This window comes from Haemaphysalis longicornis, unplaced genomic scaffold (genome assembly GCF_048455015.1).
Source record: "Haemaphysalis longicornis isolate Haplotype H1 unplaced genomic scaffold, Haemaphysalis longicornis Haplotype H1 scaffold_3, whole genome shotgun sequence".
Taxonomy (NCBI): Eukaryota; Metazoa; Arthropoda; class Arachnida; order Ixodida; family Ixodidae; genus Haemaphysalis; species Haemaphysalis longicornis.
In genome coordinates this window covers 25,055,725-25,068,699 of record NW_027526335.1, presented here as the reverse complement: position 1 = coordinate 25,068,699, position 12,975 = coordinate 25,055,725, and the positions used below count along the sequence as shown (strand labels likewise).

General features: G+C 45.8%; 1 protein-coding gene across 3 annotated transcripts in view; it reads right to left on the bottom strand.

Moving 5' to 3' along the window:
* The window catches only part of LOC144174161 (tyrosine-protein kinase Src-2-like), a 33,317-nt gene extending 20,402 nt beyond the window's left edge, over window positions 1-12,915 (bottom strand). The window contains exons 1-8 of one of the 3 annotated variants that reach the window (XM_077702659.1): window positions 11,870-12,915; window positions 10,339-10,432; window positions 8,123-8,495; window positions 5,408-5,501; window positions 5,195-5,293; window positions 2,921-3,024; window positions 1,993-2,148; window positions 1,365-1,529 (exon numbers count right to left, since the gene is read on the bottom strand). In XM_077702659.1, coding sequence (XP_077558785.1) covers window positions 1,365-1,529; window positions 1,993-2,148; window positions 2,921-3,024; window positions 5,195-5,293; window positions 5,408-5,501; window positions 8,123-8,447 — 943 coding nt within the window. In that variant the 5' untranslated portion in view covers window positions 8,448-8,495; window positions 10,339-10,432; window positions 11,870-12,915. Of the gene's footprint in view, window positions 1-1,364; window positions 1,530-1,992; window positions 2,149-2,920; window positions 3,025-5,194; window positions 5,294-5,407; window positions 5,502-8,122; window positions 8,496-10,338 lie in introns of all 3 variants that reach the window. The other 2 variants (XM_077702660.1, XM_077702661.1) reach the window with 2 other exon arrangements.
* Window positions 12,916-12,975: the final 60 nt, after the last annotated feature.

Sequence of the window (12,975 nt, the reverse complement as noted above, 5' to 3'; positions counted from 1 at the left end):
CGAAACATCATAGGAGATCGGCAAGGAAGATGCAGAGAGGACGACAGTAATTTCAAATTGATTTATCTACTAAATAAAGTCATGTAAGTGCACCCAGAGCAGTCGAAACGTGGCCTAGGGACCCAGGACTACAATTTGCACATGTAATACCCCAATGTTTACGAATCACTTCAGTGTCCCTTTAAAGTGCCTGTGAATGCATGTTATTACAAGAGTCACTGCCTGCTGTGCTTTCACAAAAATAAATAAATAAAGATTTTTTTTCTTTTTTTTTAATGCATTCACCCACAACCGGTGGCAAATACCATAGAGTTTCATACAATAATAACTAGAGGGGAAACTGGCGCTACTGTCAACACCGACTCCGAAATGGCATTTGCGCTTCGATGGGATTGATGGGTAGTTCTGGAACCGGATTGCGTAGGATCGAAACGGACGTAAGGCTGCGCAAATTGTGTTTTTTGTCAACGAAACTCTTATTGCACGGTTGGCTGTTTACAAATTACGTGGCAAACAAGAAAGTTAGCGACCAATAACAGGTGTAGTGCGAAATAAAGCGGCGTGTTTAAATAGAAAGCAGATGCAAAGTCGAGGAGGTTTGCGGAGTACGTTTGCCATTTGCCGCCAACTGCAGCGGGACGCGGACTACTTCAAAAACTGTTTGTAAAAGTTTCGACGCTTGTAGTTTTTAATATTAAGAAATGTATTCTGCTCCTAGAAAAAGAAACCGATTACTTTTTGGAGAAGTTATTCTCGCCTGAATTAGTGACATTCATCAAGAAGCGTTCCTATCAGCCGCCAGTAATGCTGGTCAACGCCGTAGGAGCCGGCGTTCGCACGAGAGGTGTGGCTGTTCCAAGCAAGTCACGACCGTCATCAGCTTTGAAAATACATTGCTCTGCCGATTGAGCAGTGCCGAAACTCCTAATTCGCAGACAACTTCGTTGCACACAGCGCCACCATTTGTGTTTTCGTGCTCGCTGGGATGGCAATGAATTGATAACCCACCCAATTCGCAACTCTGGTTATAAAACACTCCACTCAGGACGGCGTCAGTGCGCGCGCGGCATGCAGTTTAAGCAGAAACGTATTTTTGATCGCTTTTTCCAACACCCCGTGTAGGCAAATGCATTCAAGTAAACCCAAAACGAAAACGAAACTGCCTGCAATTCATAGTACCTTTGACTAGCCATCGAGCGCCAATCTGAATTCAGAACTACCCACAACGCCCACTGCGGCGGACGATCGCAGCGCCAGATTCCTCTCTAGTTGTTATTGTATGAAACTCTATGGCAAATACCAACATACGAGTGCTCTGGATTGCAAAGCCCTGTGAGCATAAGTGTCCAAGTGGCAGCACCTACCATACCACACGTCACCAAAATTGCCGCTGCCCAGCTTCCGTACCAGTTGCACGGACTCGCGTGGTATCTCCCAGGCATCCCGTGTCCCCTGCGACAGGTCCCAAACGACGGGCTCGGGCTTTGGGCACGGACTGGTCAGTCTGTGGCACAAGCCGTTAGCATCCTCTGCCAATGACCAGGGGAAAAAAGGGGGGGTGTGGGGAGAGAAAGAGTAGGTCGTGACAAGCAAGTCTAGTAAGAACACAAATCTAACGCCACCGTAGTTGCGGAAACTTGTACAAATAACCAGCATGCTTTTACAAAGACCAACAGGATGACTAAATTAAAAGGAATAAACCCCCACCATTTAATGCTCACCGAGTACTGTATACTGCACGGCAGAAGAAACTATTACTGCATAAGACAGCTGAGGAAATGAAGGGGGGGGGGAGGGGGGATGTCATTAAGAAAGAACCACAGAACCACCTGTGAAAGGGTGGCAACAGTCAAGCATTCAAGTGAACCCACAGTAGACTGGCCTGGTATGCATGAAATACGTTTGGAAGCTTTATGTTTGTTCCCATGAACACTGGAAACAGGTTTGAATCTTTGCAGGTAGCGAAACAGGTTTGCAACAGAGTGCACGTACCTGTGTAGTAGGAGACGAGCTGTTGCAGCGTGGGGAAGGTCTTTTTGCTGGTAATAAAGAAGTGGCCATTGTCAGCGGTCTTCACCTTGTAGTGCCTCACGACCGCCCCTTTGGTTGGGTGGAAGTCCCGGATTGACAGCGCATGAAACCGTTCACCTATGCGAGGACAAAGTAACGAGTGCTGTTATTAAAAATGTCTTCATTGATGCATTGTAACTTCACTGGTGGTGGACATCCACTGCCCAAGAAAGGGGTAGGAGAAAGCAGTGGGAATCTTGAAAGGTTAAGTGTCGTTGTGGAGTTAGCGTCATTGTGGAGAACCCTTATGTGGGTTAGAAGGGAATCCAAGATGAACTTGCGATCGCACTGGATATGCTCAGTGTGTAAATGCTTTTCGCAAGCAAGCGGCACACTGTGCAGCAGCTTAACACATCGTGTCACTGGCCTTAAAACGAGAGAGCTCTATTGGAGATACAACACCTTGAAGTGAATGGGCGCCGGCTTAATCATGCACTGGCCTGAGCTTGTGGTTGGGGAACCTGATGCTTTACGTTTGAGAAAGTATTCTAGATTACAATGACTCCTATACGAAAGCCTGGACACATGAGTGCTAGCACTTACAGCAGTTGCTCTACTCACTCGAAAAGGCACTCACATACATTTAAACATCAGTGAAATCATGTCAGTAAAACAAATGTACTTTGCAAGAATAAAATTCCGCTGTATGAAATTTCTATGCTAACAGAACCTTTACCAATTGTTGCAACTGCTCACCTAAGATAGTCTTTACTCCGTGGCTTTGTTCACAATTAACAGAAACTCCACAAAGCATTCCCGTGTCGTAATAAATGTTGACAACTGGCACCTTAAATCAAAGATTTTGTCACACTTCGGTTCTCACGTCCAGGTTTAGCTTTGCGAACCATACCTGTCACTTTCTCACTGCTGCGGATAAGGAACGTTCCCCAGGCATTGGAATCAAGCATGAGCATCCTCTCCGCATCCTTGCGAGATATGTCGCCCAAGAACCAGCTGTGGTGGTAAAAAAAGAAAAAAAAAAAAGCAGTTGTGACCCACACAAATGTTGGGACAACACTCTGTTGTGTACACAACACTGTTTCAACATTAGCGTCTTGGCTCGTCCCCAATATTACTAACCACTTGTAATGCAGCTCACAGTGGTGCCACTGATGAACGGTGATTTGGAGCAATTTTTGTATCAGCAAATTATTAATTTTGGAGCAATTTGGAGCACCTAAATGCCAGTTTTGGAGCACCTTGGAGCAACTAAACATCAACTGCTAGATGTGTCCAAAGCATCTCTCAACACTAAAAATTGACCAGTATCGTCCAGTAATTGATGTGGAGGTCGTCATGGAATGCGCTTCAAGGTGCTTTTCCCACATGCGATCACAAATGGACGGCACAGCTCAAGAATAATGGTCTTCTTGTCCCTACTAGGGGAAGTCTTTTTCCAAGGAGTCACTGAAAACGCTTCATGTTGGCAGGCTCGAACATGCATTAAAAATAGCTTTCACAGTCAGCTCTCCCAATAACCCAAGAATAGCGAAATAGCCAATAAAAAAAAGTTCTACAACCACAAGAAAAAGTAGCCATATTTGGCTCTTTATAGCCCAACCTGTCATTCCTGCGGCAATGGGATTTTTTTTTCACTTATTTCGAAACAGTCGCTAGAAGTCGCCAGAAGTTCGATGCAATTAAATCCCCTAATTGCATCCCCCCCCCCCCCCACGCAATAGCAAAAATGCAACAAAACATAATGTGCAAGGTATTTAGTTCCTTTCTGGTGTGGATAAAAGACAACATGCAACACGATAATAAATATTGAAAGGCTTCGACAAACCTGCCTAGCAAAAAACAACGCGCCTTTTTTCTAGTTTATTAATTGTTGAGGCAAGCCCTCGTGTTTTACTTTTCATTTTATTAGATGCAGGCGCTTGCTATCAGTCCTCGTGCGCATTTCCAAGCTAGCTGGAAATGTTCACGAGAAATGCGCATGGAGCACTTTTTCATGCGATTCGTGCGCGTCGGCGTTGCGCGTGCGATTTTTTCACGCCCGCACGCGGCAGTTTCTACCACGCTCAGAAAATGACGCCCGTCGCGCGCGGCAGTGGGAGGAGCCTGGCGACTTGCGCCAATGGGGAGGCGCGTGCCTCATGGCGGCGGTTTTGAAATGCTCGAGACAGCCCGGTCACGGCCGGCTGGCTCCGTCGGCGGTTTTTAGGCTTACCACCCCGGCAGGTATTGCATGGACGTTTTCACTAGCGACGCGGATGATGTTTTATAGTACCGATTTCGCCCACATTATAAGCTCCTTTACCACACAAGCAACTTCGTGCGCGCCTTGAGCGGTGTTTTAGAGAGCGCTTAAAAGTGGTCGCTCGAGCTCCCCACACCACTTCGCGGCCGAAGCCGCCGCCATGTTGCCGCACCGCGCGCAGCGTGCGGGTGCTTACGCGGCGCGTTTTCGCAAGCAGAAAACGCTCCATGAGGTTCGTGCTTTAGAGAGACTGGCTGTTTTTCACGGCCCGCTTCACTTGCGGCGGTCCCCTCCGCGAGCCCAACAAGCGAAGCGAGAGCTTGCAGCCGACCGCGTCACGCATGCCGCGAAACGGCGCTCCCGCTGGCTCTCGGAGCGGAGAGGGCCGGCAATAAACGCCACCTAAAACTACCTATTGTTTATAGCAGGAATTATTGGAAACTACAATACAACAAGAAGGAAAGTTTTTACCCGCGGTACGCCAGCGCTGCAATGACTTGCTAGACGAAAACACTATCGGCGGTACAGTGACAGCGCCAACCAAACTCACCGCGGAAAACACGATTACGGGTGCGAGGGAGTTCAAGTTATCAACCCGATTTAGTTATACATGTCTGGAGACCACTGCGAAGTAGTGCTTGTAACAGGCTGCACGCGATTGGCGCGACACAAATTTTGGCGCACTTTTGGCGCACTTGCTTGCAAAATCGTGGTTTTTTATCAGGATGGCGCAGGATACCTCATTTGGCGCAAATTGGCGCATTTGGCGCAGGAGTGGCAGCACTGAGCTCAAAGCGAGATCACAGAAGGTCAAGCCATGCAAGGTCAAATCTAGGGAACTTCACACCTTACCATGAAATCTTTAGTAGAAGCGAGATCAGAAGCGAGTCCTTATACAGATATTTTGAAAAGAACACTCACTCTTCACTTTCAATCGTCCTCTCGAATGCCATATGGTTCTGTGGAATGCGGCCTTCCAGTGGACTGGGCAGCAGTCTTGCATCCCACCAATCTGGGTCACTGTAAACAGGAACAGGTCAATTTTATGGCACTGATAGGCTTAATTAAGCGTATCAAGGAAGGCAGCCTGAACGGCCATCCACAAGAAAGACGCACAACTCTGCCACTACTCACCTATCATTTAGCACCAGAAGCCTGTCTCCCTTTTTGAGGCTAAGGTCCCCATCTTCTCTCGCACTATACAGGTGAAGGGCCACCACAATTTTACCTGTGAGAAATAACGTTGCATGAGTGACTGCCTGGTTCTTCAGCCTAATACTGTCCCAAGCACAAATAAAAGATGAGTAAGCTTAAAGAGGCCCTGCAGCACTTACCATCGACTACTCGGAATGTATTTGGGGTAAAGTCTATTGTCCCAGCAATCTCCTCCCGCAAGAATTATGAAAATCCGTTCACTATCACCGAAGCTACGTGCTATGAAAAATCGCGCATAATCGTTCCGTCTCAACTCGACCGCGGACAACGTGACGAAGGCTGCGCGCTCTCTCCTGGAGAGGGGGGTGGCTCACGGCGGCCTCTTCGGCGGCCTTTGATATATCACAGACCGGGGAGTTTTCTCCTTTTCTCCGGAACGTGGAGGGGTCTATGTCCGGTCTGGTACCACAAAAAAGCAGGCATGGCTGCCTGCTCGCAAGCGCACACTCAGGCTGATAGGGTGTTTATGAAGCTATAAACGCTTGTTATCGAGTGGTCTCGTTGAAGGAGGAGTATTGAGTTCGTCACTCAAACCCCACGCGCACTCAAAACACAAAACAAATGCAAAAACTGTGCGTACAAGTTCAGGCATAGAAGAGGTTGGTACACAGCGTCGATGACGGCGGATTGTCACAAGAAATGTGAAAAATAAGCCGCGTTGTTGACCAGCTACAGCCAATAGGACAGCATGGCCTCAATGATGTTGTTTAGGCCATGCCAGGGGTGCATAATGAGGAAAACTGAAAAGAATGCGGTTGGTTTTTCAGCGTCTTTCACAGCGATTTGTGCGCTCACCGCTTCAAGTGCACATGTAATATTTGGCTCAGGTATTCCTGGCAGTGTAATCTAAACGTCGCACAGGTTTACTTGCACTGCTCAAAGAGTGTTGCAGGGTCCCTTTAAAAGACGAGGGCTCAGATCCCTGAAAAAGTGATTTAGTACCTTATGGCACACTGCCAACTGTGGCACAACCAATGTAGCAAAGGCTACAAACACCTTGGAGAACATATTTGCAGAATTCCCAGTTGGAGCAACTTTTTGTTTTTGAGAATACAAAAGTAACTGAATGATTTTTACCTAACATAAAAAGTTTGGGGCTAACAGCATCAACTGCCCAATTGCTGTGCACTGCTACAGTGTGTGCAATACAACTCAGTAATGCAACGAACAAAAGCAGTCCAGAAACACTGTGGTACCAGCTGCAATTTGCTAGGGTGATATGCAGCGTCTCAGAACAGCCGACTTCACAAATTATCGTAAAAGGGTGGAGAGGTATCAAGTTTAACTGCAGTAAAAGTAAAAGGCCAATTTTACTAAGCTGCAGCAGCCCTCCCAACCAGAAGAGTCAGCACATACTCTCCTTTGCCAGAGTATATATTCCGACTTCCAGCGCCCACTGCAGGAGCAAAAACTTGAACCTTAAAATCTTTAAAAGTGCCTCAAAATAAATCTCAAATCAACCTCAAAAATGAAAAAAATTTCACCAGGCTAAGTTTGTATGCTTGTGGTTTCTGCAAAAGTCAAGATGCTGGTAGCTTGTTCTTCAGCTAGCCTTGGTCGCATAACCACTTTGTGCATGTTGCATTGATATAACTTACTCTCACTGTTACCCCGATCCAGTAATAGCTTAATATTACAGTTGCCTTATGGGGGGGATGCTGGTCTTAAAACAACTTCTTTTAATTTTCAAGTAAACTTCGTGAAACTTGTCAGTCTTCCTGTTTTTTTCCCACTGATTTCAAATATGCCACTATTTCTTCAGTTGGTCAATTAGTTCCCAAGATGATTAGAGATAATTAGCCATTTTTGGTCAAACAATACACAAAACAGTGTTGGTCATAAAACTGTAATCTTTATATTTTCCAATACTATGAACCCTGGTGAACGCAATAATCAAAGCAGTTTTTTGATGCATCGCTTGGAACTAATTTTACAGCTCATTAAACTTTGGAGGCACCAGTGGCAAGGAACCATTTTGAGTGCCCATTTCAAACACTGAAGTGAAATCTTTGGTAAAAAAAAAAAAAACAGCAAGACTGACAAGTTTCACAAAGTTTACTTGAAAATTAAAAGAATTTGCTTTAAGACCAGTGTCCCCCCTAAAGTGAATGCTGGAAACTACTGCTTCAGCATGCTTAACAAGAGCGTTGGCATGACAAAACCCGCATTGAAACTGGCCTCTTTGGGATAGGAAGTGAACAGCATGAACTTGAGACAAGGCTTTGTGGCAAACATGTGACACTTCTAGAAGACGAATGGTGGGTCACTGAAGTAACACGGTGAATAATGAAGGAGGAAAAGTGAGGTGAGAACACTCGAAGGTAGTTCAAGAGAACGTGTTGCTGGGCGTGTTGGTTGAGGTCTACAAACATACTGAGCGGCCCAAACACACTGAGCGCCTGTTCGTGTCTTCTTTCTTGTGTGTTGTGTATTTTCGCCGCTCAGTATGTTGGTAGACTCAAAGGTAGGACTGCGACCAGATTAAACTGTAGCAGGATTGGATCGCTTAGAGGTTCCTGGAAGATGGTTCCTGAAATATACCGGTGACGGCAATCACTATTACCCCAGTTGCTGCCACATAACGCCCCGGTCTCTTCAAGAAGCACGCGACGAGGCCATGTTGGCACTGCTCACCCTGCGCTGGGCTGCTGCTGCTGGGCGTCCTCAGAGCCGGTCCCCGGTGCGGCTTGAGCCCACAGTCTGGCAGCACTCGGACGCCTCCCACTGGACCAAGGGCGTAGCGGCCGTCCTGAGGCTGCACACCACCACTGCCCTCACTGGTGTCGAAGGGCAGGTGCAGTGGTGCACTGGTCTTGTCCGGGCTACCAACCCCGTGCGAGGGACCTTTACCACTGCCGGCACTTGTCTTGTCCTCGTTGCTCGTAATGTGATGCTTGTAATCCTCGTAATGTGATGATGCACTGGCCGATGATGAGACGCAGTTGAGATTGTTGCCCATGTCAGTGCTGAGCTACCAATTTCCAGCACTGTAACTAAGTTGGCCTCTCTGGGAGAAAAAAAAAAAAGTGGCATGAATGTGGTCAGATTAGGTAGTGGTTTTGAAATGAGGGTCCGCAAGACAATCATTTTTGAGTGAACACCCATGCCCTACATCATACTCTTTCAGCTGGCCCAGGCAGAGATGAAAAAAGTTTGGTTTTCAATAAAAAGCAGCACATTCTCCTTGCCTGTTTGTACAGCGCGCATCCTTGTGCTGGCTTCTTTGTACATCAAAGCTGTGCAAAATACATAACTGGTACTTGCAGTTTACTTTTAATTGAAAAACTGGGCCATCCCCACTAACGTGAAACTTGGGGAAGGGCAAAGCATGCTGTGGATAAGTGTATTCTTGGGGCCTTGGTGTTCCTGCCCACAGAGGTGAAACCACTGGGGGGTAGAGGTATACAGCTTTGCTGTAAAAGTCTCGTGTCTTTGAAGCAAAAAGCGTTCTAGGGCGAGGCGTTGGAAAACGAGTGTTTCGGTGTGTTTTTTTAGTACGCGTCACGTTATAGCGCAAGGCACTGGAAAATGAGTGCCCCGTGTGTTCTTTTAGTACGTATTACATTCTATCGTGAGGCATTAGAAAACGAGCGTCCCGGTGTTTTAGTGCCATGACTACATGAAACGACGACGACAGGAGACGCCGACAAGGGGCTTCACCCCTAAACGTCAACACAAGCACACCAGACACTTTGCGGCACTTGAGGAAATTAATCAGACGTATCATCATTCATCAAAAATCCTTTCAACTTCCTGCCCACTGACCATCCCCTTTGCTAGTCCGCGAGGACCTTGCCACACTTACAGAAGAAAACAGACCAGATGAAGAGCACCGTCTTTCCTCGAGAAAAGGTGGACAAACATGACTGATAAACTCCAATTTAGAGTCCATGATTCATCTTTTCGGCATTCTCAAAGGCAGGTAGCATAATTCAAGTTTAGTGTTTAGCCCACTGAAGCGTTTCAAGCGTACTAGCTTCTGCAGCAAGTGCACTGGTTAGTAGGCTTTGACAGCAGAAGAAAAAAAAGTTGTTTTTGGAATCCACAATGTTTAAAGCGGACTGTAGTGCCATTTGCATCGAAATGGAATCTTTCCATGCACAAAGCCTTTTGCGTCACCTGGAATTCATTAACATGCTCCAAAAATGACAGTGCAGTCATTTTCACATTACCCCCCAAACACATATCATTTCGTAAACACGACCCTACCCCCCCAGTTTCATGCAGAGCTATTGACACCCACAGAATTCAGATGGGTACTCGTAGTGCAAGTACCAGATCCTGAATAGCTGCACCCTGCACTTTGGCCACGTATCATCCAGTAATATATAAAAGCAGCATTTGTAGCTGAATAGACAAATTGAAATGCCAATCTTGTCTACAACAAGCATAATAGCTTTCTATCGCAAACTTCCTTTACTAGAATTATTATGCAGGACTTCAGATCTTACCCAAGGGCTTCAGTCATCGACTTCTACACTAGTACTGTATTGAAAAATGAGAAATAAAATGGAAAGAAGGTGGAACAATATTTAATACTGCGTTTGCGAAACCCTTTCAGCTTCATCTGAGACCCATGTTGCAAGGCTCATCAGGGAAGTTTCTGCCAGTCTCCCATTTAGTGAGTTTTGCCGGTAGTGGGACAAAAAAATTTGCAACAAAGCAGTGTATTTTCATTTCATACACACCTATACCAGCCTTCATCCTTATGACAGTTCTTTAGTAAGTGATAGAGAATGACGAAATCGGTTCGGTGTCTCCCACGTGCCAACATCCTACTGCGTCCACAAGTGGCATGTTCAGCCACGCTCCGAGCACGAGAGGACAGTCACACTCAAAATGACACTTACATTCAAAGATCCACAATGGTCACAAATGTGGGGCACTTCTCAGCCACAGTGTGATCGATTCCCTCAGACACAGTCGGTGCACACTGCCATTAGTCTGCAAGGGAGAATATGCCAGCCTATCGATGTCAGCAGGTGAACGCGACCGCAAAGAAAGGAAGTCTGGAAAAGAAAGAGTCGCTTTTGGCCATCTGGAGCAAGGAAGTGTTACGGCAATCAGAGGAAGTGTTGCACGTCCTGCTTTCTTTGCCAGTGTGAGTGGCCAGCCAGACAGGAGGTGCCCCCGCTGTATATAGAGATGGCGTCAGGCTATGCAATATCCCCTTCCCTTCCCTTTGTGGGTGTGAGAGTAGTGAGAGATAAGACAGATTGTGTAAAAGGCAGTAGGTGCTTTGAGCTGGCAGCCCCAAGGAGCAGGAGCCCGCTTAAACAGGAAGCTGCAGGTATTACTTGCCTCTATGAAGTAAAATTTATTATTTGGAGCTTCAAGTTCGTGTTTTGTTTGTGCCTAAATCACAGTCGTCCAATAGCCCCCATTACCGGCAGTAAATCGGCATTTAGCTCATCCTTTTTTCCTCACGGTGTAACCTTAAGCAACGCGTTGCCCGACAACATCGCCACATGCACCGATATAATAAACGTTTTAGAGATAAACTAGAAAAAAAGTGTTCTCACTCAAGATTAACCTTCAAGTTCTACTGCCATAACAGATATTTTGTGCAAGGTGTATTGTTCAACTTGTTCAGTGTATGTGGCTTTGATCTATTGTTAACTCTGTAAACTTATGAAACACTTATTTTGCGATGTTCCTATCTTAGTCAATGTCTCAAACTCTGGTGCTTTAGTTGTGTTTTTTTGTTCTCAACAATATCTAGGTTCATTTGTATTTCTGTAAACAATGCTCCAGGACCCCCCCCCCTTATGTAATGCCTTAGGGCCTGTAAGGGTATAATAAATGGAATGAAATGAAACAGGCACGGTAAACATAAACATGATTACCATTTTTTTTATATATTTCTTTTAAAGAATTTTGCCACATTGAGAAAAATAGGCTGCCCCAAATTATGGTGCCCAGTGATAAACAACATGTCTAAACCAGCCACATCCCAATATGTTAGCTTAATTTTTTCTTTTTCTTTTTCATTTTGTAGTAGACACGATGTATTCATACTTTTGTCAGCATGCAGCAAGTCTAAATTCTTGCCAACATTGCTGACTGAGGATGAACAGCCGTGAGGGTACCGTAATTACCCGATTCTAACGCGCACCTTTTTTCCGGAAAAATAGGCCGAAAAATCGCATGCGCGTTAGAATCGGATACGAAACCAAAACTGGCGAAACAGCTGAAATTTTGTTCTACCCATCGCCATCGACATCTCAAGATGGCGCCAAAGCTTTTAGCAACAATTTTTCGGATCTAGGCGCCTAGGCTTTTCTATCGGTGTTCACACAAATCGCCAAATTATTCCACTTGCGCGCTTGATAACAGCAATGGCAGCAGCGGCAACGAAGGTGCGCCGCTTCCACGGCTTACGAGCGGCTCCCACGCATTCACGAGTGGTTGGCTGAAGCGTGCGCCCGTGGTGAAGCTCGTGGGATGGGCGTGCGAGGTGTGGGCCACGATCCCATCGAACATGGTTGAACGTTCGTTCAGAAGTGTGGCATGTGAAAAGAGAAGTGAGAAGTGTGGCATGTGAATTTAGTGAAAAGAAAAAGTCAAAGGTATTCTAATAAAACCAAATGTACTATATCTCTCGACAAAGTACTGTCAATGGCAGATGCCTTGAGAAGGGTGTCTCCCACATTTTACGTGAATCGTGGTGGCCACATTTTGAAGCACGCAAGCACAAATAAACATTGGCCTACACAGTAACCACTGTAATCAATGCCTCACCTCTGCAGTTCAGGTCATGGTTTTCTCAACGACGACTGCAATCAATGTCTCAGTGCTTTGGTCACGCCTGTGAATACAGCCATCAAACTTCCCACTTTGTCGTCTTCGTTCCAGGTGACACAATGCATGCTGTTACTTTCCCATTTGGTCTGATTTTTTGTTCATGTTCCGAACATAGGCTTCATCTCGAAAAGCTGGAAAACTTGATCCATCTACTCCGTACCGATGAAAAGTTCTGTAATGGTGCCCATAAGTTTATCTGGCTTTCGTAGCTAAGAGAGTTGCTCCCAGCCATTTCAACCAACAGGGGAATGCAAAGAGAACCAACTGGTGACATCTTTTTCAAGAAAGGCCCCAGTTTTTGACAATAATGTGTCAAAGCGGATTTATTTTGAATGCTCTCTTCAGAAAGGCATGCCTTCACAAATGTGATGATGACAGTAAACTACTTATACAATACTAAAATGCTATTATGCAGATTTCACGTAGTAGAAATATCAGGACAGTAAGAGAGAGTCATTTAGCAAGAACATTATGCTTGTCTCATTTTTTAAATGTGTGGCAACAACCTCTGATCCATTTTGTTTTGAGGGAATAAATGGCCTCACGTGCTCCTTACTTCCACTACAGTTAAAGCTCAACATATTGAGCATACTATTTGGAAACATTATGTAAAAAAACTAGTTCCCAAACAACCTCGATTGCTTTGCAAACCACACGTCTCTGGCTAGTGAAGCCAATGGCCA